We start from the raw sequence: 27508 nt of genomic DNA on the forward strand, positions 1-27508 counted from the left end.
GAATTTTGCCAAGGTGGAGATTTGTTGAATTTAGCAAAATTTTGTCCCACATCGGTGGGCTCTTGAGTTTTAGAGGGATTTCCCCCCTATAAAAGAAGGCCTAATGTTTAGGATTTAAATACACCTCTCATTTGCCTTCTCATCTGTTTAAGGCATTTGTATCTTCTCTCTTTAGTATTATTTCACTTGTATTTTTGGAGTGAAATAAAATATTGGTTGTGTCCGAGGAGTAGGCAAAATTAGCCGAACCTCGTAAATTCTGGTGTTCCCTTTATTGTTGTTTTATTGTCTTATTTATTATTTGGTGGCTGTCATAATTTTTGGTATAGTAGTTGTGACTTATTCACACTATATACATTTGGCTTCCGCAACATTATGTGTTAGTTGACCTAAGTTGCACCATTTATGTTGGGGTGGGGCTCGGCCTCTGAATCGTACGTGAGACGATTTTTTGCTTCATACAGCTCAGGCCGAGGACCGGGGAAGTTTGGATGAGATCTAGATGAGGAAACCTAGCAGCTGCCGGTCTAGATGAGGAAACCCGTAATCTACATACTAGTTCCAGCCCTGGCCCTGATATCTTGTGATATTGACGATCACCTAATGTGGAGGCTAATAATTTGGTTATGTAATGGCTTAATTAGAATATGCCATGCAGATGCACCGAGTCACAGGCATCACAATAATAGAAGGTTCCCTATTTACCTACATCACAATAATAGAAGGTTCCCTAAACCATCCTCCTAGCACTATAACAGTTAAGAATTGGCAACAATGACAAACTTATTTTTCAACACCACGCAGCACACGCATTACTATTTTAATATCTCTCTCTAAGCTTAAGAGGGATTGTTCGTAATTATTCATCCTCCTAGCACTATAAATACTCCACATTAGCACCAGACTTCAACCATCTCATCTTTGCAATCACTTCTCTTTACAACTTTTATCTTAGCTTACTTATAACATGGCTTCCAAAACAAGAGCCTCAGTTACCCTTTTCCTCTCTTTGAATCTCCTTTTCTTTGCCCTAGTCAGTGGAACCGATTGTGGCTCTTGTCATTCTATTCCTCCTAGCACCGGTAATGGTGGTGGCAATGGTGGTAACACTGGTGGTTCGGGCAATGGTGGCGGCTCCGGCAACGGAGGTGGTTCGGGCAATGGAGGTGGAAGTGGCAATGGACGAGGCAGGTGCCCGAGAGATGCTTTGAAGTTGGGTGTATGTGCAAATTTAGTTGGTGGATTGGTGGGTGCGGTAATTGGGACTCCTCCAACGATGCCATGCTGCAGCTTGATCGCGGGGCTGGCAGATCTAGAGGCGGCAGTTTGCTTGTGCACAGCCATAAGGGCAAACGTGCTGGGAATAAATCTGAATGTGCCACTCTCTCTTAGCCTTGTTCTCAACAACTGTGGAAGGAATCCTCCTACTGGCTTCACTTGCTAAGCGGAAGTACCCGATTAATTGTATTAAACCTCATTCTGCCTTTGTTATGTCAGTCATTTTGCCGGATTTCTTTTTACGATCACTTTGTCAAATGTGTTATGCTAACAGTTCTAAATAAGCGAACTTGCAAAATTAAATAGCACATTTGATTTTATATATGTACTTTGGAGGTTTATTAACATATGTACTATCATTCTCTGTTTCATAAGCATATTTGTGGGTTTTGTTTGACGTTTCTATGATCTTAAGATGGTTGTCCATAACTATTTGTTTGCAGACCTCGTTGTGATAATTAAAATGTGCAATTATTTATTGACAGTTACAGTTAAATCGTATAATTATTTCACTTTTTCTAAAAATATATTTTCACCTTCAGGAAAAAAATTATTTTGTTACCGGAAAATCTCTTGATAACCTACTTTATTCGATTGATTAATACAACTTCATGTTGTACGTCTTCCGACTTGATAGAAAAAGGACCATGCTTACAAAAGAACAGAGAGAAAAGTAAAGCGATCAAAAGGAAAAAAATTGGTGCAATCATGAGCTCTACCTCTTAAAACTAAAACTTTATTTGGTAGCCCCGAATTCATTGCACCTATAATTATGTGTTCAAAATTTGAACCTAATGTTTTTTACATGTATATTTTTACTCAAGTGTACAAAATGATGTTCAATCCATTTATCTCATATTGCATCAGCCAATAAAATGACATACTTTAAAAGCATATTTAAAACAAGTTTTTAAAAGAGTTTATTACTTAAAGTCCGTACCCAATTAAACTTTATCATATAAAATAATGAAAAGGTCAGAATATAGTTATTTTGGGGAAATAAAAAAAAGTTCTGCTATCAAACTCGATGACTGACTTTTAATGCTGTCATTCACTATGATTGCAGAAATTACGTATACTAGCATGTAGCTACCAAAGAAATCTTTATTCATTAACCCATCCAACTTGAAGTTGTTTTAATCGATCGAATAAAGTAGCTAGCCAGCAGGAGGTAACTGTTGTTCAAACTTGAAACTTTTACGAGTTCTCCTTAAAGTCACTCGACAAATCGAGATAGCCTACTTCAAACATCCTCCATTTTTTGGAGTTTCGGAATTTCTCAAGCGATACCATGAAAACTGCACTTTTTTTTTTGCAACTAACATAATTTTATTAATCACCAATGAAATAGTTACAAAACCATAGCTAAGCCAACAAAGCTAGCTCCAGACCCAACTCCTACTTATCTTTCATTCATTCAAAATTAAAACTATGTGAGAGGGACATAATTCCAGGTGATGCACGAACATCGCAAATATATGCTATCTCCTTTGTAATGTTCTCCCATTGTCTGCTCCTTTGCTCAAAAATTATAAGATTCCTTTCAATCCAGTGAATTGCCTCTGCATATACTATCTTAAAAATCTGTGTTTGGTGGGATTTTCCTCTAGAGCATTTGATGATCCATTGACTATACTCAGTCCAGTTCATGAATCCTAGTCCCTGTAGCTCTATCCATTGCAACAATTTGCTCCATATAGCTCTTGTATACACATACTGCACAAATAAGTGTTCCCTTTTTTCCTCCTGTCGTTGGCATAATACACACTGCATATCTTATCTAGTCTCATTTGCTCAACCTATCAGAGGTCAGTAATCTTCGATGCATCATTAGCCACATCGTAAACCTTGCTTTTGGTTTTGCTGCATTGTTAATATGAGTCTTTTTCATTCAACTCTTGGATAGTTACCAAGAAGAGTTAACTTTTCTAGTGAACCTGCTCATACTTAATATTGCACATTTCTTTAGAAGAATCGACTTACAAATAATTACTACCAAAAAATCACAAAGATGATATTTCTGGAAGTAAGTAATTTTGCCAAAATATTACAACTGCACACTTTAATTATCTCTAGGGATTTAAAGACATTTATTTTTCTGATAGCTAGTCTTGCGCATTCCAAGTTATCCAGAGAAATTTCTCTTCTTCATTTTCTTTGTTATATTATATTTTATTTCTCATTTTTTTCCTAATGTATAATTCGGCTTGCCAGCCATCGTAGTCAAACGGAAGTCTAGAAAGATGCTTATTAAATAGAAAAGGGTAGTATATATATTAATAACCTACGAGTACAAATGTAATATCAACTACTTCACGAACCTGCCCTTTCATTTTGCAAGCTCGCTTGCTTAGTTGAAATAACAATTAGCACTACATAGGAAGTAAATGATCATACAAGAAAATTGATGCAAACAAAAAATGACTGACATAACAAAATGCTGAAATAGGCATTTGAGGACATCATTGGCTTATTAGCAAGTGAAACCAGTAGGAGGATTCCTTCCACAGTTGTTGATTACAAGGCTGAGGGAGAGTGGCACATTCAGATTTACTCCCAGCACATTTGCTCTTATTTGCTGTGCACAAGCAAACTGCAGCCTCTAAATCTGCCAGCCCCGCGATCAAGCTGCAGCATGGCATCATTGGAGGACTCCCAATTACCCCGCTTACCAATTGTCACAGGGGTGTTTTATGCTCCACAAAAACAGCCTGCGCGGCAGCCAAGTCTCGACTTGACTTCAGCCTGTTCCAACACTCGGCCAAAATTCTGCATCACTCTTGACCCTCACAAGACTATTCTTAGCCTTAGGTTGTTTTCACTCTTGAAAACAGGTTTAGGACTCCTTCCTAACTCAATAGTGTGCTCTCACACGTTTTTCACTCTCTCTTTCAAAAAGGGAAGGGTGTTGTCCATTTATAACTTATGAACCAACCCCATTTACACAATAGTTGCCTATATTTAGGCTTAGGCACTTGCTTACTCAGCCCACTACTTTAGCTTAGTGTAGTTGACACCCCCAACTACTAGGATCATGTAAATCATGCTAAAGACAATGAGATCATGGCCCTCAAAAACGTGCTAACTCCTACCAGCTTTTTGGACAAGACTCAACTGCTGCCCATGTGCACAGCATGTGCCGATAACCGCCTTTGACTTTGTCAATCCAAGACTTGCTGCCCAATTTCGTGCCATGGCTTGGACCAGGCGCCAATGCCATTGTATCCAGCTGCATTGTGCCGCAATTTGCCTTGCCATCGCCCACGAACTTGGCCCGTTTGCCGCAACTCAATGGCATGACAAGTCTGCCCGCGCACTGCCTTCCCGTTGCACATTTGCTTGCCTTTGCCCTTCCGTTTTTGCCTTGCCTTGGCATCACTGCCTCATGCCTTGATGTCTTTGCCATGATTAAGTGTCATCCTTAGCCCGCAACTCATTGTCAAGCTCTTGCCAAGCTGCCTCGCCTTCGTCAAAGCCTTGGCCATCACTTGCCCGTTTCCCATTTTTGACATTGGTGCTGCTCATGCACCAAGCTTTGCAACACTCTTGCTGCCTCATGACAACACTCTTGTTGTCCGGTCGAGCTCAATTGTTGGAGGTCTAACAAATCACCCACACTCTTTGAAACTCGACGTCCTCGTCGAGGTCAACTCAATGTAAGAGTCCTAAGGGGTTGACAATCAACGCACCTTGACCCCGTTTCTCTTCAGCTACAATTGCATTGACACCAACAGTTTGTTTGTCACTGTCCAGCGCCTCCAATGCAGCCCTCTTCTCCGCGGCAGTCATGGCATTTAACACTGCCTTGTTCGGACAGTCCCTCGCTCGATGTGGTCCATCACAAAGGAAACAACCACTGAATTTGTTGCCCTTCTCCTTGCTCTTTGAAGTTCCAGCTTCCTGCTTTCCCTTCCCCTTGTCTTCATTTGCATTGCCATTTTCACATTTCTTCCACTCCTTTGCCTTGTCCTTCTTTCCGTCTTTGGACTTTGAAGCAGAAGTCTCATCACTCAAGTGAAAATCGCCCAATGCATCAGCCGCAGCCACAGCACTTGCGAGGTTTTGAATATTCTGCCTTCGCAACTCGAGTTGTGCCCACTGTTGCAGCCCGCTCATGAAGTTGTGCAACTTGTCTTCTTCCGACATGTTGCTGATGCTCAGCATCAAAGATGTGAACTCTTTCACATATGCTCTAACTGATCCGGTGTGTTTCAACTTTTTCAGTTTGTCCCTAGCAATCCAAGATGTATTACTAGGAAGGAACTGATCCTTCAATTCCTTTTTAAGCCGCTCCCACGACTCAATCTTTGGTCTACCCAAACTTTCATCTTCAGCCACACGAGTGCGCCACCATAACTTAGCATCTTCACTCAAATACATGCTAGTCAAGGTTACTTTCTCCATCTCGTCTTGCACACGAATAGCATGAAAGTACTGCTCCATATCCCAAAGAAAATTCTCCAACTCACGTGCACTCCTTGCACCACTAAATGCCTTAGGTTCAGGAATTCTCACCTTGAGACGTTCAGCACCACGTTGAGGAGCATCCTCGCCCACAGCACATCGTAGCACCACTGTTTCCGTCCTCATATCCGCATTCTCTTGACTTAGCCTTGTCAATTCTGCCTCAAGGTAGGCAAGCCTTGTCATAAGGGTCTGAAATTCTTCACCATCAGGAACATTTCCCACCAATGCTTCCAGTTTCGTTAGCCTTTCCTGCAGTTCATTGTTACCACCAGCCATGTTCTCGAACAAGACCACGAAATCTGCCACAACCCGTCGTGTCTCCGTCATGAACCTGCTCCGCTCTGATACCAGTTGTCACAGGGGTGTTTTATGCTCCACAAAAACAGCCTGCGCGGCAGCCAAGTCTCGAATTGACTTCAGCCTGTTCCAACACTCGGCCAAAATTCTGCATCACTCTTGACCCTCACAAGACTATTCTTAGCCTTAGGTTGTTTTCACTCTTGAAAACAGGTTTAGGACTCCTTCCTAACTCAATAGTGTGCTCTCACACGTTTTTCACTCTCTCTTTCAAAAAGGGAAGGGTGCTGTCCATTTATAACTTATGAACCAGCCCCATTTACACAATTGTTGCCTATATTTAGGCTTAGGCACTTGCTTACTCAGCCCACTACTTTAGCTTAGTGTAGTTGACACCCCCAACTACTAGGATCATGTAAATCATGCTAAAGACAATGAGATCATGGCCCTCAAAAACGTGCTAACTCCTGCCAGCTTTTTGGACAAGACTCAACCGCTGCCCATGTGCACAGCATGTGCCGATAACCGCCTTTGACTTTGTCAATCCAAGACTTGCTACCCAATTTCGTGTCATGGCTTGGACCAGGCGCCAATGCCATTGTATCCAGCTGCATTGTGCCGCAATTTGCCTTGCCATCGCCCACGAACTTGGCCCGTTTGCCGCAACTCAATGGCATGACAAGTCTGCCCGCGCACTGCCTTCCCGTTGCACATTTGCTCGCCTTTGCCCTTCCGTTTTTGCCTTGCCTTGGCATCACTGCCTCATGCCTTGATGCCTTTGCCATGATTAAGTGCCATCCTTAGCCCGCAACTCATTGTCAAGCTCTTGCCAAGCTGCCTCGCCTCCGTCAAAGCCTTGGCCATCACTTGCCCGTTTCCCATTTTTGACATTGGTGCTGCTCATGCACCAAGCTTTGCAACACTCTTGCTGCCTCATGACAACACTCTTGTTGTCCGGTCGAGCTCAATTGTTGGAGGTCTAACACCAATCCACCGACTAAATTTGCACATACACCCAACTTCAGAGCATCTCTCGGTCACCTGCCTTGTCCGTTACCACCTCCGCCGCCATTGCCCGGACCTCCTCCGTTGCCAGAGCCGCCGCCATTGCCCGAGCCACCAGTGTTACCGCCATTGCCACCACCATTACCGGTTCTAGGAGGATTATGATGACAAGAGCCACGATCAGTTCCACTGACTATGGCAAAGAAAAGGAGATTCAAGGAGAGGAAAAGGGTAAATGAGGCTCTTGTTTTGGAAGCCATGTTAAGAGGAAGCTAAGGCAGAACGTAAACAGAAAGTTGCAAAGTCGAGATGGTTGAAGTTTGGTACTAGCGTGTGGTGTGAAAAAGAAGTTTATAATGGAAGGAAATTCTGAACCTGAGCCAAATTATAAGATTACAGCTCCTCCACTAGCTTCATAGTAGCTAATAGCTAGGGAAATTAATCTGCATGACATATATATTAAGCCATGCCTGATGCCCCTTTCCTGTTTCCCACTACTTAACAAATTAACAACTTCAATGTCAACATACCTACTGGTAATCCCGTTCCTCCTTACATTATTATTCTTTTTAAAATTAAACCCACCACTTATTAAAATGCAAATAACATACAAGATAGACTAATATGCAAATTTCAAACAGGAATTTCTAAGGACTTAGTAAAGACTACTCTTCGTTCTCTAATTTTCTCTTCAAGTAACGGTACTTCATAATCATTCTCTTCACAATTGACGTATCACAAGATATTAATTTCTATTTTTTTTTAACTCAAATTGTTTTCTTGAATATCCAGTAACTTTAAGAAGGAATTTGGATTATTTACATTTATTTCTCCGAAGTCCAGACTAATTGTAATGACTCGATCGGTCTTTTTGCGTTCTAGAACCCCGTCCCCCTATATAAGACTCTCCGTATGTGATTTTACTGTTTTATGACTTGGGGGATAGTTAGTTCAGGATTTGGAAGGGTTCGGATTGAAATCGGAACACTTGGTTCCTTAAGTTGGCCTTAAAAGACTAAGTTTGACTTCGATTAATATTTTGAGTAAACGACCTCAGAATTTGGATTTGACGGTTACAATAGGTTCGTATGATAATTTCGAACTTGGGCGTATGTTCGGATCGGGTTTTGGATGAACCGGGAGCGTTTCGGCGCCCAATATCGAAAGTTGGTTCTTTGAAGGTTTTTGAAGTTCTTTAAATTTGGTTTGGGGTAGGTTTTGGTGTTACTGAGGCCCGAAAGGAATTTCGAGAGCGGGAATAGTTTCATAATGTTATTTAAGACTTGCATGCAAAATGTGATATCATTCCGAGTTGATTTGATACGAATCAGACATGTGGAAGTCTTTTTAGAAGTTTTTGAGTTCATGAGTCAATCCATGCGTTTTGGCATCCGATTCATAGTTTTTGATGTTATTTCCATGTTTTGATCACTCGAACGAGTTTGTATGAGGTTATTAGTCTTGTGTAGGTAATTAGTGTGAAGCCCTAAGGGCTCGGGTGAGTTTCGGACGCTCGGGAGGGTGAGAATACACTCCAGTCTTCTAGTGTTTATTGTTGGTGCTGCAAGTCTCGCAAATGCGAGAAATTTTTTGCATTTGTGAGAAGAGCTTCGCAATTACGAAGAAGCTCGACCTGGGGCAGTGTTCGCATTTGTGACACTTGAGCCTCATTTGCGACCTCAGCAGTGTTCGCATTTGCGACACTTTTGTCGCATTTGCGACCTCAGCAGCTGAAGCCCAGGGTCCTTATTTGCTAGAGATTTGTCGCATTTGTGAACCTGGTGTCGCAAATGCGACATCAGAGACCTGTGCCCAACTCATATAATGTGGGACTTAGACCATTTATCTCATTTCACTTCATCGCTTGGGCGATTTTTGGAGCTTTTGGAAGAGGGTTTTCATCTAGCACTTTGAGGTAAGTAATTTCTACACACATGAGTTAAATACATAGATTATTGCTAGATTAACAGGTAAAAGTTAGTGAAAATCAAGGGTTTAGATAAAAACCTAGGTTTTTGATAAAAATGAGATTTGACCACGAAATTGGTTATGGAACTTAGTAAAAATCATATATTTGAGTTCATGGGGTTATGGGTAACAACTTTCTTCAAATATTTCTGGAATCCGGCAAGTGGGCCCGGGGGTGAATTTTAAGAATCTTACATTTAGGGTTGGGTAACTTCTTAAATAGTTGAAATACGAACTTTTGAGTATCAATTGATTGGTTTATATACTATTTGATTAGTTTTGGGTTGATTCGGCGCACCGAATTGAGGGAGTGAGCACATTTTTGGACCGGGAAATAGGCCTTGAGATGAGGTAAGTCTCTTTTCTAACCTTGTAAGAAGGAATTAAACCCATATGTGAATTTAATTAATATGTGTTGCTATTTGTGGGGGGCTACATATACACAAAGTGACGAGTGTCCGTACATAGCTCCTATTCTTGCTTATGTCCAGTTAGTGTTAGGCTTACACCATGCATTTGTGGATACTATTATCTGATTTTATATGTTAATTGTAATGGGGCTAAGTTAATGATTTTAAGATTTTAAAAGTTTCAAGTTGAATTTTTTTAATTTTGGAAAGAATTGAGGGATATTATGCTTAACTTGATAAATTATATTACCCGCGTCGCAAGAATATTTCGCGAGCGGGGTGACTTTTCCATTACTCTCATGGGAGCAGGTCGTTCGCCTCTGCAGGTTAATCGATATATCTATGGTCCGGGTCGTTCGACCCTCGACAGTATATAGTATGTTTATATGTATATTTGGATCGGGCCGTACGTTCTCAGCATAAATCGTGCATAAAGATATTGGAACCCCTTTTTATATTTAATATTGTTTCATGGACTTGAAAGGTGAAAGGATTAGATGAGAGAAATGACTTGGCTCTTACCTGAAATGAGAGGATTGCTTATTTATATTCCTGATTTGAGTTCTATTATCATTTTATATATCATGTTTGATTAGAACTTCATATTAATATATTGTTGACCCATAGTAAGCATTGAAGTCGACCCCTCGTTACTACTTCTTCGAGGTTAGACTAGATACATACTGGGTACATGTTATTTTATGTACTCACGCTACACTTCTGCACTTGATGTGCAGGATCTGAGGCAGGTGCATCTGGCTATCAGTCCGGTGCATACGCTTGCCTTCTAGTTTGAGACTACATGGTAAGGTGCCCCTCCGAGCTGTTCAGCAGCAGCCAAAGTCTCTCTTTAGATTTAATTTTCTGTCTATTCTATTTCAGACGGTAGAGTAGAATTCTTTTGTATATCCTACTAGTAGCCTATATACTTGTGACACCAGGTCATGGCACACACTCTAGTAGACTCATGATTTTGGGTTCGTTGTATGATTTTGATTTGTAATTAGTTGCTTCCGTTTACGCATCTTACATTTGTCATTTCCTAAATCTTTTAAAATGAGAAAAATCATTTACTCGGTAAACTTGTTTAAAATGGGAAATCACTAGATTGTTCAGTGTTGGCTTGCGTAGCAATGGTGTTGGGCACCATCATGGCCCATAATAGAATTGGATTGTGGCAACATGGTATCATAGATCTAGGTTCACGTGAGTCTCACAAGTTATGGGCAGGCCTAATAAAGTCTTGCGAATCGGTGCAGAAACTTCCATGCCTATCCTCGAGAGGCTACAGGATGTTAGGAAACTACTTTTTATTCATCTCATGTCGTACAGTTGATGGTGTACTAAGTTCCTTTCCTCTTATTCTCTTATAGATGGTGAGAACGCGTGCGGCAAACATTCCAGACACGGGAGGGGCTACTCCCCCTATAGATAAAGGCCGAGGCAGAGGCCGGGGGAGGGCACCGACCCGAGGTAGGGGACGAGGACGTCCCAGAGTTGCCCCAGTTGTATTGCTAGAGGATCCAGTGAATGATGCCATTATTGAGGAGTAGGGTGAGGTGCCCGCAGTAGGTCTAGCTCCGGTTGATTTCTTGACAACATCGGGCTTTCAGGAGGTCATGGGTTGTATGCTATGGTTCATGGATTCTATAACCCAGGCTGGTTTATTTCCATCAGACCCAGCCACATCTCATGCGGGAGGGGGAGCATAGACCCATATTGCTCAGGCTTCTAGGCATCGAGCTATTGTGTATCATACCCCGGGCACACTACCCGTGGGCGGAGCCCAGCCAGTTCCAACAGTTGTACCTGAGCCTAGACCGGCTGCGAACGGTGAGTTGCAGAAGCTGGTGGATAGATGGACCAAGTTTCACCTTCCTATCTTGGGGGTGAGAGACATGAGGATCCCCAAGACTTCATTGATAGGTGCAGGGACATACTGCACAACATGAGAATATTGGAGTCTCACAGGGTGGATTTCACTACCTTTCAGTTAGAGGGAAGAGCTCAAAGATGGTGGCAGTCTTATGTTCTTGGCAAACCATCAGGTTCTCCTCCTATGACTTGATACCAGTTTACATAGCTTCTCTTGGACAGGTATATTCCACTCTCCTAGAGGGAAGAGTTATGATGTCAGTTTGAGCATCTCGAGCAGGGTCGGATATCAGTGACCGATTATGAGGCGAGATTCTCTGAGTTGTCTCGCCATGCACTTATAATACTTCCTAGTGACGCAGAGAGAGTACGAAGGTTTGTTATAGGTTTGCACTCTAGTATTCAGACTAGTATGACTCGGGAGGTTGAGATAGAGATGTCTTATCAGTTAGTAATAGAGATTGATTGGAGGATTGAGGTAGTCAGAGGGGTAGAGAGCAGATGCAGCGGGACAAGAGGTCCCATTTTTTTTGGAGAGTTCAAAGGTGCCCCAGCTGGTGATAGGGATAACTTTGGGAGGGGTCAGCCTAGCAGGCCCCCATATTCAGCACCACCGCTCCCTCGAGGTGCTCCAGCACGACCCAATTTCAATGCTTTGTCGGAAAGTTCTTACCGTCCGCCAGCTATTCAGGGTTCTTCCAGTGGGTACTCCGGTCATCAGGGTTCTTCCAGTTCCTATTTCAGTGTCATGCCAGAGAGTTTATACCGCCCACCAACTATCTAGAGTTCTTCTAATGGGTATTCAGGCCATCAGGATCAGACTTCAGGGTAGCAGTCCACCGCTCTGAGGGGTTGTTATGAGTGCAGGGATCCTAGTCGCATGAAGAGATATTACCCCAGACTTTGGGGCAAAGAAGTGCAATAGGGTCATCAACCCATGATTATAACACCAGCCGTCCGACCACCTAGAGGTGGAGGGCAGGTGTGTAGGGGCCTTCCTAGAGGTGGAGGCCACGCATGGGGAGGTTAGCTAGATATTGTTCAGTTAGGCGGAGGCCAGCAACCCGGTGCTCCAGCCAAGTTCTATGCCTTTCCGGCCAGACCAGATGCCGTGATCACAGGTAATTTTTCTATCTACGGTAGGGATGTTTCGGTTTTATTTAATCTAAGGTATTAATACATGTCATCTCTGTTTGCTCATTTCCTGGATATTCCTTATGAGTCCTTGGGTACTCCTGTTTATGTGTCCACTCCTGTGGGTGATTCTGTTATTGATAATTGGATCTATCAGTCCTATGTGGTCACATTTTATGGTTACAAGACTAGAGAGGATCTCTTGTTGCTTGATATGACCGACTTTGAGATCATCCTAGGCATGAACTGGTTATCCCCTTATCACGCCATCCTTGATTTCCATGCCAAGACTGTTACCTTAGCGATGTTAGAGTTGCCCAGATTGGAGTGGAAGGGTTCGTCTATCAATATATCTAGTCAGGTTATCTCTTTTATGAAGGCTCGACACATGGTCGAGAAGGGTTGTTTGTCTTATCTAGCCTATGTTCGGGATACTACCGCAGAGTCTCCGGTGATTGATTCAGTACTAATAGTCCGGGAGTTCTCCAATGTGTTTCCTTCTAACCTTCTAACCATGCCACCAGATCGTGACATTAATTTCTGTATTGACTTGGCTCCAAATACCCAACCTATATCTATTCCACCGTATCGAATGGCTCCAAAAGAGTTGAAGGAGAAGCTTGAGGAGTTGCTAGCAATGGGGTTCATCAGACCAAGTGTATCGCTTATGGGTGCACCACTGTTATTCGTGAAGAAGAAAGATGGGACTATGCGGATGTGCATTAATTACCGCCAGTTGAATAAAGTGACCATTAAGAACAAGTACCTGTTACCATGTATTGATGATTTGTTTGACTAGTTTCAGGGTGCTAAGTGTTCTCTAAGATTGATTTGAGATTGGGGTACTATCAGTTGAAGATTCAGGACTCAGATGTTCCAGAGATGGCTTTTTGTACTAGATATAGCCATTATGATTCCTCGTGATGTCTTTCAGCTTGAATAATGCCCCAGCGACGTATATGGACTTAATAAGCAGGGTGTTCAGGCCTTATATTAATTCATTTGTCATTGTTTTCACTGATGACATTTTGATTTACTCACGTAGTATGGAGGAGCACGAGCAACATTTGAGAGTGGTGCTTCAGACCTTGCAGGAACAGAAACTATATGCTAAGTTCTCCAAGTGTGAGTTTTGGTTAAATTCTATGGCATTCTGGGGACATGGTGTATCAGGCGAGGGTATTAAGGTGGATCCCAAGAAGATTGAGGCAGTTCAGAGTTGTCCTCGTCCTCTTTCGGCGACTGAGATTATGAGTTTCTTGAGGTTAGCAGGTTATTATCACCGGTTCGTGGAGGGCTTCTCATCCATTGAAGCACCATTGACTATATTGACCTAGAATGGGGCTCCATTCCGTTGGACCGATGATTGTGAGGCGAGCTTTCAGAAGCTCAAGACAACCTTAACTACAGCACCAGTTTTAGTGTTGCCTTCCGGTTCGAGGATGTATACTGTGTATAGCGATGCTTCATACGTTGGCCTGGTTTGTGTATTGATACAGGAGGGGAGAGTTATTGTGTATGCTTTATACCAGCTGAAGCCCCATGAGAAGAATTATCCTGTGCACAATTTGGAGTTGGCCGCGATTGTTTATACACTCAAGATCTGGAGGCATTATCTTTATGAGGTGTCTTGTGAAGTTTACACTGATCATCGCAGCTTGTAGCATTTTTTCAAGCAAAGGGACCTCAATTTGAGGCAGCGCATATGACTTGGACTCTGTTGCGCATATGACTTGAGTTACTGAAAGATTATGACATCACTATTCTTTATCATCTAGGCTAGGCGAATGTAGTCATGGATGCCTTGAGCAGAAGGCAAAAAGTATGAGCAGCTTGGCATTCATATTAGTAGAGGCGAGGCCACTAGCCTTGGACATTCAGTCTTTGTCTAACCTACTTGTGAGATTGGATATTTTGGAGCCCAACAGAGTTCTTGCATGCGTTATTGCCCAGTCATCATTATTGGAGCAGATCAAGGATCGACAGTTTGATGATCCCCACTTGGTAGTTCTCAGAGAGACGGTACTACAGGTTGGTGCCAAGGAGGTTTCTATTAGCGTGGATGGTGTTCTGCGACTCCAGGGTCGTCTATGTGTTCCTAATGTTGATGGCTTGTGGAGAGGATTCTAGAGGAGGCGTACAATTCTCGATATTCCATTCACCCAGGTGCTATGAAGATGTATCGCAATTTGAGGCAGCATTATTGGTGGCGGTGGATGAAGAAAGACATAGTTGAGTATTTAGCCAGATGCCTAAATTTCCAACACGTTAAGTATGAGCACCAGAGAACAGGAGGTCTACTCCAGCAGATGACTACACCTGAGTGGAAGTGGGAGCGCATCACTATGAACTTCGTAGTTGGATTGGCACGGACTTTGCAGAAGTTTGATGCAGTTTGGGTCATTGTAGACAAATTGGCCAAGTCGACACATTTCATTCCTGTGGTGACTACGTATAATTCAGAGAGATTGGCCAATATTTATATCCAGGAGATAGTCTGGTTGCATTGTGTGCCTATTTCCATCATATAAGATAGAGGCCCTCAGTTCACTTTGCATTTTTAGAGAGCCATATAGAGTGAGTTGGGGACCCATGTAGAGCTCAGCACCACATTTCATTCACAGACCGACGGGCAGTTGGATCGGATAGTTCAAATATTGGAGGACATGCTCAGAGCATGTGTGATTAACTTTGGAGGACAGTGGGATCGATTCTTGCCTTTGGCCGAGTTTGTTTACAACAATAGTTACCAGTCCAGCATCGAGATGGCTCCATTCGAGGGTTTATATGGCCAGTCGTGTCGTTCTCCCATAGGGTGGTTTGAGCCTGGAGAGGCTAGGTTGTATGGTACTAATTTGGTAAAGGATGCCTTGGAATTGGTAAAGTTGATTCAGGAGCAACTTCGCACAACACAGTCCCAACAGAAAAGTTACGCGGATCAGAAGGCGCGTGACCTATCATTTATGGTGGGCGAGAAGGTTCTCTTGAAAGTCTCGCCGATGAAGGGAATTATGAGGTTTGGGAAGAAGGGCAAGTTGAGCCCAAGATTTATAGGTCCTTTGAGGTGTTGAGGCGAGTTGGGTAGGTTGCTTACGAGCTTGCTTTGCCTCCCAGCCTATCAGGAGTTCATCCGGTTTTCCACGTGTCTATGCTCCCGATTTATCATCCCGACCTATCACATGTATTAGACTTCAGCACGATTAAGTTAGATTAGAGTCTGGGTTATGAAGAGGAGCCAGTTGCCATTGTTGATAGGAAGGATTGCCAGTTGAGATCCAAGAGGATTTACATGGTAAAAGTACAGTGGAAGGGCCAACCAATCTAGGAGGTGACTTGGGAGTTCGAGGAGGACATGCGGAGCCGATACCCTCACTTATTCAACACTCCAGGTATGATTCTAGACTAGTTCAAGGACAAACGGTTGTTTAAGATGTGGAGAATGTAATGACCCGACCGGTCATTTTGCATTCTAGAACCCCGTCCCCTAAAAAAGACTCCCCGTATGTGCTTTTACTGTTTTATGACTTGTAGGGATAGTTAGTTCGGGATGGTTCGGATTGAAATCGGAACACTTGGTTCCTTAAGTTGGCCTGGAAAGGCTAAGTTTGACTTTGGTCAACATTTTGAGTAAACGACCTCGGAATTTATATTTGACGGTTCCAATAGGTTCGTATGATGATTTCGGACTTGGGTGTATGTTCGGATCGGGTTTTGGATGACCCGGGAGCGTTTCGGCACTTAATATCGATAGTTGGTTCTTTGAAGATTTTTGAAGTTCTTTAAATTTGGTTTGGAGTAGGATTTGCTGTTATCCAGGTCCAAATGGAATTCCAAGATCGGAAAAAGTTCTGTAAAGCATTTAAGACTTGCACGCAAAATTTTGTGTCATTTCGAGTTGATTTGATAGGAATCGTATGTGTGGAAGTCTTTTTAGAAGTTTTTTAGTTCATGAGTCAATCCATGCGTTTAGGCATCCGATTCGTAGTTTTTGATATTATTTCCGTGTTTTGATCACTCGAGCGAGTTTGTATGAGGTTATTAGACTTGTGTGGGTAATTGGTGTGGAAGCCCAAGGGCTTGGGTGAGTTTCAGATGCTCAGGAGGGTGAGAAAACACTCCAGTTTTCTGGTATTTATTGCTGGTCCCGCGGTCTCGCAAATGTGAGAAATTGCTCGCATTTGCGAGCCTCGCATTTGTGAGCCTTGCATTTGCGAGAAGAGCTTTGCAATTGCGAAGAAGCTCGACCTGGGGCAGTGTTCGCATTTGAGACACTTGAGCGACATTTGCAACCTCAACAGTGTTCCCATTTGCGACACTTTCGTCGCATTTGAGACCTCAGCAGTTGAAGCCCTGGGTCCGCATTTGCGAGAGATTTGTCGCATTTGCAAACCTGGTGTCACAAATGCGACATTAGAGACTTGTGCCCAACTCATTTAATGCGGTACTTAGACTATTTATCTCATTTCACTTCATATCTTGGGCGATTTTTGGAGCTTTTGGAAGAGGGTTTTTGTTTAGCACTTTGAGGTAAGTGATTTCTACACAACATGAGTTAAATACATAGATTATGGGTACATTAACATGTAAAAATTAGTGAAAATCAAGTGTTTAGATGAAAACCTAGGTTTTGATAAAATGAGATTTGACCACAAAATTGGTTATGGAACTTAGCAAAAATTATATATTTGAGTTCATAGGGTTATGCGTAACAACTTTCTTCGAAAATTTTCGGAATCCGGCAAGTGGGCCCGGGGGTGAATTTTAAGAATCTTACATTTAGGGTTGGGTAACCTCTTAAATAGTTGAAATACGAACTTTTGAGTATTAATTGATTGGTTTATATACTATTTGATTAGTTTTGGGTTGATTCGGCACCGAATCTAGGGTGTGAGCACATTCTTGGACTGGAAAGTAGGCCTTGAGACGAGGTAAGTCTCTTTTCTAATCTTATAAGAGGGAATTAACCCCATAGGTGAACTTAATTAATATGTGTTGCTATTTGTGGGAGGATACATACGTACGAAGTGACGAGAGTCCGTACATAGCTACTATTCTTGCTTTTGTTCGGGTAGTGTTAGGCTTACACTATGCTTTTGTGGATACTGTTATCTGATTTTATTTGTTAATTGTATCGAATGGGGCTAAGTTAAGGATTTTAAGTTTTCAAAGGTTTCAAGTTGAATATCTTTATTTTGAAAAGAATTGAGGGATGTTGTGCTTAACTTTATAAATTATATTTAACCACGTCGCAAACGGGTGTCTTTTCCACTACTCTCATGGAACGGGCCTTTTGCCTCGACAGGTTAATCGCTATATCTATGGTTCGAGCCGTTCGACCCTCGGCAGTGCACATTATATTTATATGTATATTTGGATCGAGTCGTACGTCCTCAACATAAATCGTGTGTAAAGATATTGAACCTCTATATTTAATATTGTTTCATGGACTTGAAAGATAAAAGGATTAGATGAGAAAAATAACTTGGTTCTTACTTGAAACGAGAGGATTGCTTATTTCCTATTATCATTTTATATATCATGTTTGATTAGAACTTCATATTATTATATTGTTGACCCATAGTAAGCGTCGAAGCCGACCTCTCGTCACTACTTCTTCGAGGTTAGACTAGATACCTACTGGGTACATGTTGTTTTATGTACTCATGCTACATACACTTCTGAACTTGATGTGCAAGATCTGAGGCAGATGCATCTGGCTATCAGTCCGTCGCGCACGCTTGACTTCTGGTTCGAGACTGCACGGTAAGCTGCCCCTCCGAGCCGTTCAATAGCAGCCGAAGTCTCTCTTTTGATTTATTTTCTGTCTATTTTATTTCAGACAGTAGAGTAGAATTCTTTATACCCTATTAGTAGCTCATATATTTGTGACACCAGGTCTTGACACACACTAGTAGATTCATGATTTTGGGTTCATTGTATGATTTCGATTTGTACGTAGTTGCTTCCATTTACGCATTTTTCATTTGTAATTTCCTAAATCTTTTAAAATGAGAAAAATCATTTACTTAGTAGACTTGTTTAAAACGGGAAATCACTAGATTGTTCGGTGTTGGCTTGCCTAGCAACGGTGGTGGGCGCCATCACGACCTATAATATAATTGGATAATGACACTAATGATTACGGCTTCTAAAGGGAATGAAATGATCCCTAATAGGGGTGTACAAAGAAAGCCAATAAATCGTACCAAACCAATAATCCGAGTCAAATCGGAAAAAAAATTCGATGTGCTTTGATTTGATTTTGTTTGCTATTGGAAAAAAAATCCGACCATAATTGGTTTAGTTTGCTTTTAACTAAAAAAGTCAAACCGGAACCAAACTAACCCGATATTACATTTATACAAGTTTTTAAAAATATTTTATACATAAAAATATTTATTGTAATGTAATTAATAAATATTTCTTAAACTTTTTTACAATTTTATCTTTTAATGTATTATTTCAAGTTTGGACTTAACATTCTTAAATGGTCAAATAAATTTTATAGCCCATAAATTTAATAACTCAAATAAAGTTCAAATAAATACTAATGCTAACAAAATTAATTCAATTCAACACTAGAAATGATAATAGTGTTGGATATCTGTTTTTAGTTTTGCATTGGTTTATATTGAAAATGCATAACTTAGTTTATCTTTTTCTTTAGTGCCTATTCATGCAATTAATAGTGCTTATTAATTAGGAATATTTATTTTATGCGATTTTATTATCTTTGTTATTTAATATTTTAGTACAATGCTATGACTCATCTCATATTATTATGTTATTTTCTCGTAAAATATATTATATAATTGTATCCTACTAGGAGTAAAGAAATATTTGGAGCATAAGTTACATATTTTGTGCTATGAAGAATTTATCGGAAAAAATCAGAAAACCCGGAAAAAAATCGAAAAATCCAAGGAAAACCGAGATTGGAAAATTCGAATTTGTTGGTTTGATTAGGTTTATAGATTTAAAAATCCGGCACCATTGATTTTGTTTGATAATTAAAAAATCTGAACCGATCCGATCTATGTACAACCTTAATCTCAAATATTAATCCTAGTCCGCTTCTTTTCTTTTGGTTTACACGTATATAAGTGCAGCTTTCGCAACCGATTCAAACCGTTCATACTTTATTTTCTCAGTGAAGACAAAGCTTATACTAAATAAATCTAACATCACAGTACTAATAAAACAAATTATGGAGTTGAATTCATGTGATTGAGTAACAAATTGCTAAGCTTGTTACTGAGAGCGATTTCAGCTTCCATAAGAATCTTCGACTCCCATGTCAACTGAGGGATGTAAAGGCATCATTCAGCATTGTCGGCAAACCCACACTAATTGTCAAACAAGTTGCGAGGAGTCACTACATTTCAAAAGATAATAAACATAATCAAGTTAATTAACTGTTTTGCTTATAGCAAGATTTGCAAACATTTCGCTCAAGAATTAAGAGTAATTGGTAAAAGACATTTGAGATCCACTTTCACAGCCCCAATTTCTCCTATATGGATGTCGTGATGGCACCTAGTCTCTAAAACTAGATAAACCTAACCAATGAGAGATTTTGACAGAATAAAAGCGAAAACATGATATATACTAACAATTCTTATAAATTTCTCGATAACTGAAACACAACTACAATGCTCCCAAAACCCGGTGAGACTGAGTAATAAGCTTCCACAGAATGTTGCAAAACACCTACTACAACACCATCTAATAAAGGAAAATAACAATACTATAAAGATAACAGAAGGTGACTCTGGGGGCCTGCGGACACCGAGCAGGTATACTTTAAAGTCTCCGGCAAATAGCTACAATCAAACAATAACGTCCAACACGAGCAGGCGTACCTGGATCTGCACAAAAAGATGTACAGAAGCGTAGTATGAGTACACCACAACGGTAACCAGTCAAGCTTAACCTCAGTAGAGTAGTAACGAGGCCAGGTCAAGACACCTACTAGGACATAATAACATAATGAAAATATTATAACTAGAAGTAATGGAAGGCGGAGAAATAAATGATACGAAACAAGTTAATAACATAGACTAATGACAGAATTGTAAGCACAAAAATCACCTAAAGGAAGCAATTAAAGAGAACCACAATAGTCAAATACGGACCAAAACTGATAAGATAAGGAAGAATCAAAGTAACAAGGAGTGTTCCACCAATAACTCTTTACAAAATGAAATAAAGAACAAGAATCACACTCGAAGTATCGCCTCGTATACAACAAGAATCAACCGAGGTACCGCCTAGTATACCACAAGAATCACAACCGAGGTACCGCCTTGTATTCACATTTCTCAATTTCAATCACAATCTTTCCTTATACCACCGCATGAGCTTTACATTTAAATAATTTTGAAACATTTTTTCCGAAATGGCTACATGCACTTTAGCCCACCTTATGACATCACGTGGCTTCAAGTAATTCCCTTTGAGGTAACACGCACATAAGTCTCACCTTATGCCGCTACATGCACATAAACCCCTATCCTTATACCACCGCATACGCGTCAATATCACATCACAATAACAAGCCGCACCGCAAATGACCATATGCCACAACTTGCCAATAATCAACAATATCAATGTTTCCACACCAATAGCCCATTGCTCAACTACAATGTGTACAAGAATATCAACAATAACAATAAATGTAAATTTCTCAACAAGAAGGATATCTCAACAATTAACAACTTCGCCTCAATGTGATAACGACTTTCACAACTTCAATACCAATAACTCAACAATGAAAGAGATAATGTGTAACCACGATATTAAATAAGTATAACTCACAATGGAAGAGATAACATATAACGACTTCAAATAAGGATAATCAAGAATAGAAGAGATAACATGCGATAATAACTTCAAATAATGATAAATCAATAATGCAAGAGATAACATGTAACGATGACTTCAAATAGGGATAATCACCAATGGAAGAGATAACATGTAACAATGACTTCAAATAATGATAAATCAACGATGGAAGAGCTAACATGTAATAATGACTTCAAATAATGATAAATCAACAATGAAAGAGATAATATGTAACAATGAAAGAGACAACAACTTCAGCTAAAACATAAGAGCAAAATATCAAGTAAGATATAGAACAAGTGTTAACAAAGTCATTTAAGACATGTAAGGATAGACTAACACAAGTAAGAGTAGTTTGACTATGAGAATTTAAAATATGATATGACAATTCAATTAAAGCATGAAAAGAGTCTAAGTAGCCTAAACCGGTCAAATACCACATATAACCCGTGTACTCACTCGTCGCCTTGCGTACACGGCTTTCACATAGCACAAATGACACAATCGATTCCAAATCCTAAGGGGTAGTTTCCCCCACACAAAGTTAGGCAAGATACTTACTTATACTAGACCAACTCAACCCTCAAAAATAGCTTTTTCCTTTAAATTCGCCTCCACATGACTCAAATCTAACCAAAATCGACTTAATATCATAAACAATGCAAGGAAAATTAATTGCAATAGATAAAACTATGATCTTTACACTTTTCCCAAAAAGTCAACAAAAGTCGACCCAAAGTCCGCTAGGTCAAAACCTGGGTCCAAGGGTAGATTCTGACTACCCATAACCCCACGAGTTCATACATATGATTTATTTAAAAATCCAAGTCCAAATCGACTCTCAAAACTCAAATTCTTATTTTTCAAAAACTTGACAAAGTTTCACAAATTTTCACTTTGATTCACATGATTTTGATGTTAAATCTAAGATATATTAATGAAATATAGTTGTAGATTGATTAGAATCACTTACCCAATATTTGTAGATGAAAATCCCTTCTCAAAATCGCCTCATACCGAGTCTAGGGTTCTAAAATGCAAGAATATGTTGACAAATCCTGTCTCCCAACCCTTATGACCACCTGAAGAAGTTGCATTTGCGAACCCTCGCAATTGCAAATCAAGGATTGCATTTGCGAACCCTGACAGCCACTAAAGAAGTCGCAATTGCGAACCAACCCTCAAGCCTACTGATTTTGTAAATCCGAAGGGGAAGTCGCATTTGCGACATCTGAAACCCCTCTGTCACCGTCGCCAACTACATTATTAGTTCCCCAGCAACGACGCTAAATTTTGATCACGCCCAACTCTGGTCCTAAAAAGGATAAGCGGTCACTGCAAATATAATCCAGTCTAAAAGTCTGGAGTCAAATCCCACAAAGAACTAAGGTTTAGCTTTATTTATTATCACTAATAAGACAAACCTGAACAAATCCTAAGTTATAAATATTTAGATTCTTATTTCTAACTAATTAACTTACAAATTAAAGAAGTAAATTAACAAATAAAGATACTAAGGGTTGGAGACTAAATTAAAGAGGTCTAGAGCTATGATTTTCCCAATTGTCGGAATCCTTCCCTGTCACGACCCTAAACTCAAACCTATCAATAGTATTAGGCCAGCCGACTTCCACAATACTACCATAATTCATTAAAAGCTATGCTAAAAGACATCATATTTACCAGAATTTCATAAAAGGAATCAAGAGTTGAACTTAAAATAGAAGCGCAGAAAGTAAAGCCCCAAACATCCGGGTGTCACTAAGTCATGACCCACTATTAAAACTATTCTGATAAAAATAAGATTAACATAGTCTGGGAAAAATCCGAAATACAACTACGGGGAAGATATAAAAGAAGAAAGCAGGGTTGCGGTCGCTAGGAAGCTACCTTACTATCTCCAGTGATCAGCAGCAGAAAATATCAGCAACTGCTACCGTTGCCAGAGATACCTGGATCTGCACACAAGGTGCAAGGGTTAACGTGAGTACACCAACTCAGTAAGTAACAAGTCCAAACTATGGACTGGTAGGTAGTGACGAAATTAACCTCAACAGGTAAACAGAAGTAAACTGTGCAGAAAAGTCGGCATGCTTCCAATTCATGTATACAACTCAAACAGAAAAATAAATACAAATCTGAAAATTGTGAGGTATAAAGCTCAGCTAATCTCTACATGCCAATGTACAGAATATACGAAATGCACAATGTACTTCCACTCTCAAGTGCTCAACCACTTGGTACAGTATATGGCCATCCGGCCCAGGGAAGATCCATCCCGAAATATATACACATCACTGACAACAGTCACTCAGTACCGAGGAAGGCCATTCCAACCCTGTGGAGAAGATCCATCTCCAAGTATCAATACTTCGGACAAGATCCATTTCAAGGGAAGATCCATCCTTCAATAATATTATCCGCGCCCGCTGTGGGTGTGCAGACTCCGGAGGGGCTCCTATGGCCCAAGCACTATGATAATCAATATAACTGTTGCGGCATGCAGCCCGACCCTGTAACTATCACTCAAATTCAGGCTCTCAGCCTTACTCAGTCATCACTCTCCAGTCTCACTCACGGGCTCACAATGTCATGGAAACTAGCCCAGAAACAATAATATGCTAAGCCAATAATAACAATTGAGACTGCGATATGATATGAAATGAATGAATATGTCTGAGTACAAAACAATAGTGAAATCAGTGAAATGACAGCAAGAAACAACCACTAGGGGCCCAACAGTGCCGGCATGAAGCCCTAACATGATCTCTAGCATGTTTTGCAGCTCAATTACTTCATCACATAATGGAAACACGGATATTAACAAGAAAAAAGTCATTGAATGGTGCCATGGAATGAACCAGGTCATGATGCATGCCCGCACGCCCGTCACTTGGCATGTGCGTCACCTCATTACTAATCACATAATACGTAATTCGGGGTTTCGAACACTCAGAACCTAGTTTGAAAGCGTTACTTACCTCAACCAAGCCAAAATCCTACTCCACAACGCCTTTGCCTCTCAAATTAGCCTCCAAACATCCCGAATCTTGTCACAAGCACTACAATGCAATCAATATTGGCCAAAGAACCAATTCCACAAGAAAAACTACTTAATTTGACACAAATTTCGAAATCGACTCAAACCCGGTCCCCGAGCCCACATCTCGAAATCCGACAAAAATCACAAAACTAGAAATCTCATTCACTCACGAGCCTACCCATACCAATTTCATCAAAATACGACATTATTTGGTCCCTCAAATCCCCAATTTACTCTGTCCAAAATCCCAAGCCCTAACCCCTTATTTCACTACAAAAATCTTACTAATTAGAGGGGAAATCAACAGAAAAACACCATAGTTAATAATAGGGCTCAAGAAACTTACCTCTATGAATATACTTGAATCCCCTTCAAAAATCACTCCAAAAGCTCAAAAGTTCGAGTTGAAAATGGTGGAAATGAGCAACATTTCGCGAAGTCTTGTATTTATACCTTCTGCCCAGGCTTTTCGCACCTGTGGTGCTGCTTCTGCGCAAAACTTCCGCATCTGCGGAAAATCACTTAATTCCCTGAGACCGCATTTGTGCCTCACGACTGCATCTACGATCATCGCAAGTGCGGAAACAACCTCGCACCTGCGCATCACTTCTCTCACCTGCGCTTGCCTGACCGCATCTGCGCCTCTTGCAGGTGCGGGGAAAACTTCGCACCTGCGGTTCCTACTCAAGTCCCTTTGTGGCCGCTTCTGCGACTCCTTAGCCACTCCTACAAATTCGCACCTGCGGTTCCCACTCCACATGTGTGGAAACACCATCAACAGCAACTTCAGCTGCATTTCTTTCCAATTCCAAACTCTCCGTTAACTATCCGAAATCATCCTGAGCCCCTCGGGACCTCAATCAAACATACCAACAAGTCATATATCAACATACGAACTTAGTTGAGCATTCGAATCACTCAAAACAACATCAAAACACCAAATTACCCTCGAAAGCCTAAGAACTTTTAAACTTCCAAATTTCGCAAACGACGCTAAAACCTATCAAATCACATCCGAATGACCTCAAATTTTACACACATGTCACAAATGACACCACGAACCTATTCCAACTTCCAGGAATCCATTCCGACCATGATATCAAATTTTCCACTGCCGACCAAAATCGCCAAATTTCCAATTTTCGCCAATTCCAGCCTAATTCTACTACGGACCTCCAAAACACATTTTGGACGCGCTCTTAAGTCCAAAATCACCTAATGGAGCTAACGGAACCATCAAATTTTAACTCTGAGATCGTTTACACATAAGTGAACATCCAGTTGACTTTTCCAACTTAAGTTTCTCATAAAGAGACTAAGTGTCCCAAATCCTCTCCGAGACCACTATAGTCCCGAACCAACTGCCCCAACATACCATACAATAGCTGAAGAATACAAAAAGAAGCAAAAATGGGGAAATTTTGCTACAACTCTCGAAATGACCGGCCGGGTCGTTACATCTTCCCCCTCTTAATCTAATGTTCATCCTCGAACGAGTCTAGAAACATACCTGAAGTCTCAAGTAGGTGTGGATATCTGATCTGCATCTCTCGCCCGGTCTCCCAAGTAGCCTCCTCAATGGGCTGACCTCTCCACTGCACTTTCGCTGAAGCTATATCTTTTGATCTTAACTTTTGGACCTGCCGCTCCAAGATAGCCACTAGCTCCACATCATAAGTCAAATCAACATCTAACTGAACCGTGCTGAAATCCAAGACATGAGATAGATCGCCGATAAACTTCTGAAGCATAGAAACATGAAATACTGGATGGACACTCGATAAGCTAGGTGCCAAAGCAAGCTCATAGGCCACCTCCCCAATCCTCCGTAGCACCTCAAAATGCCCTATGAACCGAGGGCTCAACTTGCCCTTCTTCCCAAATCTCATTACACCCTTCATGGGTGAAACCTTTAGTAGAAACTTCTCCCCAACCATATAAGAAACATCACGGACCTTTCTGTTGGCATAACTCTTTTGTCTTGACTGAGCTGTGCGAAGCCGCTCCCAAATCACTTTTGCCTTGTCCAATGCATCCCGAACCAAGTCTATACCCAAAAGCCTAGCCTCACCCAACTCAAACCAACCCATTGGAGATCTACACCGCCTCCCATATATAGCCTCATATGGAGCCATCTAAATACTCGACTGATAACTGTTGTTGTAAGCAAACTCTGCGAGTGGCAGAAACTGGTCCCATGAACCACCAAAATCAATGACATAAGCACGTACCATGTCCTCCAAAATTTGAATAGTGCGCTCGCACTGTCCGTCGATCTGAGGGTGAAATGCTATATTCAACTCAACCTGAGTGCCAACTCTCGCTTACGGCTCTCCAAAACTACGATGTGAACAGCGTGCCTCTGTCTGAAAATGATAGAAATTGGCACTCCATGAAGGCGAACAATCTCTCTAATGTAAATCTCAGCCAACCGCTCTGAAGAATAGGTAATGCTCACAGGAATGAACTATGCAGACTTGGTCAGCCGATCCACCATCACCCAAATAGCATCGAACTTTCTCGAAGTCTGTGGGAGCCTAACTATGAAATCCATGGTGATCCACGCCCACTTCCACTCTAGAATCTCTATCTGCTGAAGCAAGCCACCTGGCCTCTGATGCTCATATTTGACCTACTGACAGTTGAGACACCAAGCTAGAAATCCAACTATGTCTTTCTTCATCCTCCTCTACCATTACTATTGTCTCAAATCCTGGTGCATTTTCGCGGCACTCGGATGGATGGAATACCGCGAGCTGTGGGCCTCCTCTAGAATCAACTCCCAAAGCCCATCAACATGGGTACACAAATCCGACCCTACATCCTCAATACCCCGTCATCACCAATAGTCACATCTCTAGCATCATCATGCAGAACCTTGTCCTTGAGGACAAACAAATGAGGATCATCATACTGGAGCTCTCTGATATAATCAAATAAGGAAGACCGAGAAACCATACAAGCTAGGACCCGACTGAGCTCCGAAATATCCAATCACACGAACTTGTTGGCCAAAGCCTGAACATCAACTGCAAGGGGTCTCTCACCAATAGGAAGGAATGCAAGGCTACCCATACTCACCGCCTTTATACTTAAGGCGTCGGCCACCACATTAGCCTTTCCCGGATGGTATAAAATGGTAATATCATATTCCTTTAGTAGCTTCAACCATCTCCGCTGCCTCAAA

The 27508-nt window shown here is 41.2% G+C and overlaps 1 protein-coding gene and 1 pseudogene across 1 annotated transcript; one reads left to right on the forward strand and one right to left on the reverse strand.

Annotated features, from left to right (window-relative positions):
• Window positions 1-831: 831 nt before the first annotated feature.
• LOC107764885 (14 kDa proline-rich protein DC2.15-like) lies at window positions 832-1675 on the forward strand. Its single transcript, XM_016583467.2, has one exon. It carries the CDS (start codon window positions 968-970, stop codon window positions 1442-1444), a length of 477 nt encoding a protein of 158 aa, XP_016438953.1. The 5' UTR covers window positions 832-967; the 3' UTR covers window positions 1445-1675.
• A 2072-nt stretch (window positions 1676-3747) lies between these two features.
• LOC107797746 (14 kDa proline-rich protein DC2.15-like) lies at window positions 3748-7368 on the reverse strand (annotated as a pseudogene).
• Between the last annotated feature and the right edge of the window lie 20140 nt (window positions 7369-27508).

Source organism: Nicotiana tabacum, chromosome 6, assembly GCF_000715075.1.
Source record: "Nicotiana tabacum cultivar K326 chromosome 6, ASM71507v2, whole genome shotgun sequence".
Lineage (NCBI taxonomy): Eukaryota > Viridiplantae > Streptophyta > Magnoliopsida > Solanales > Solanaceae > Nicotiana > Nicotiana tabacum.

Bases quoted from the DNA above. Each gene is read 5' to 3' on its own strand.
- LOC107764885 (XM_016583467.2), top strand. From the start codon at position 968: ATGGCTTCCAAAACAAGAGCCTCAGTTACCCTTTTCCTCTCTTTGAAT.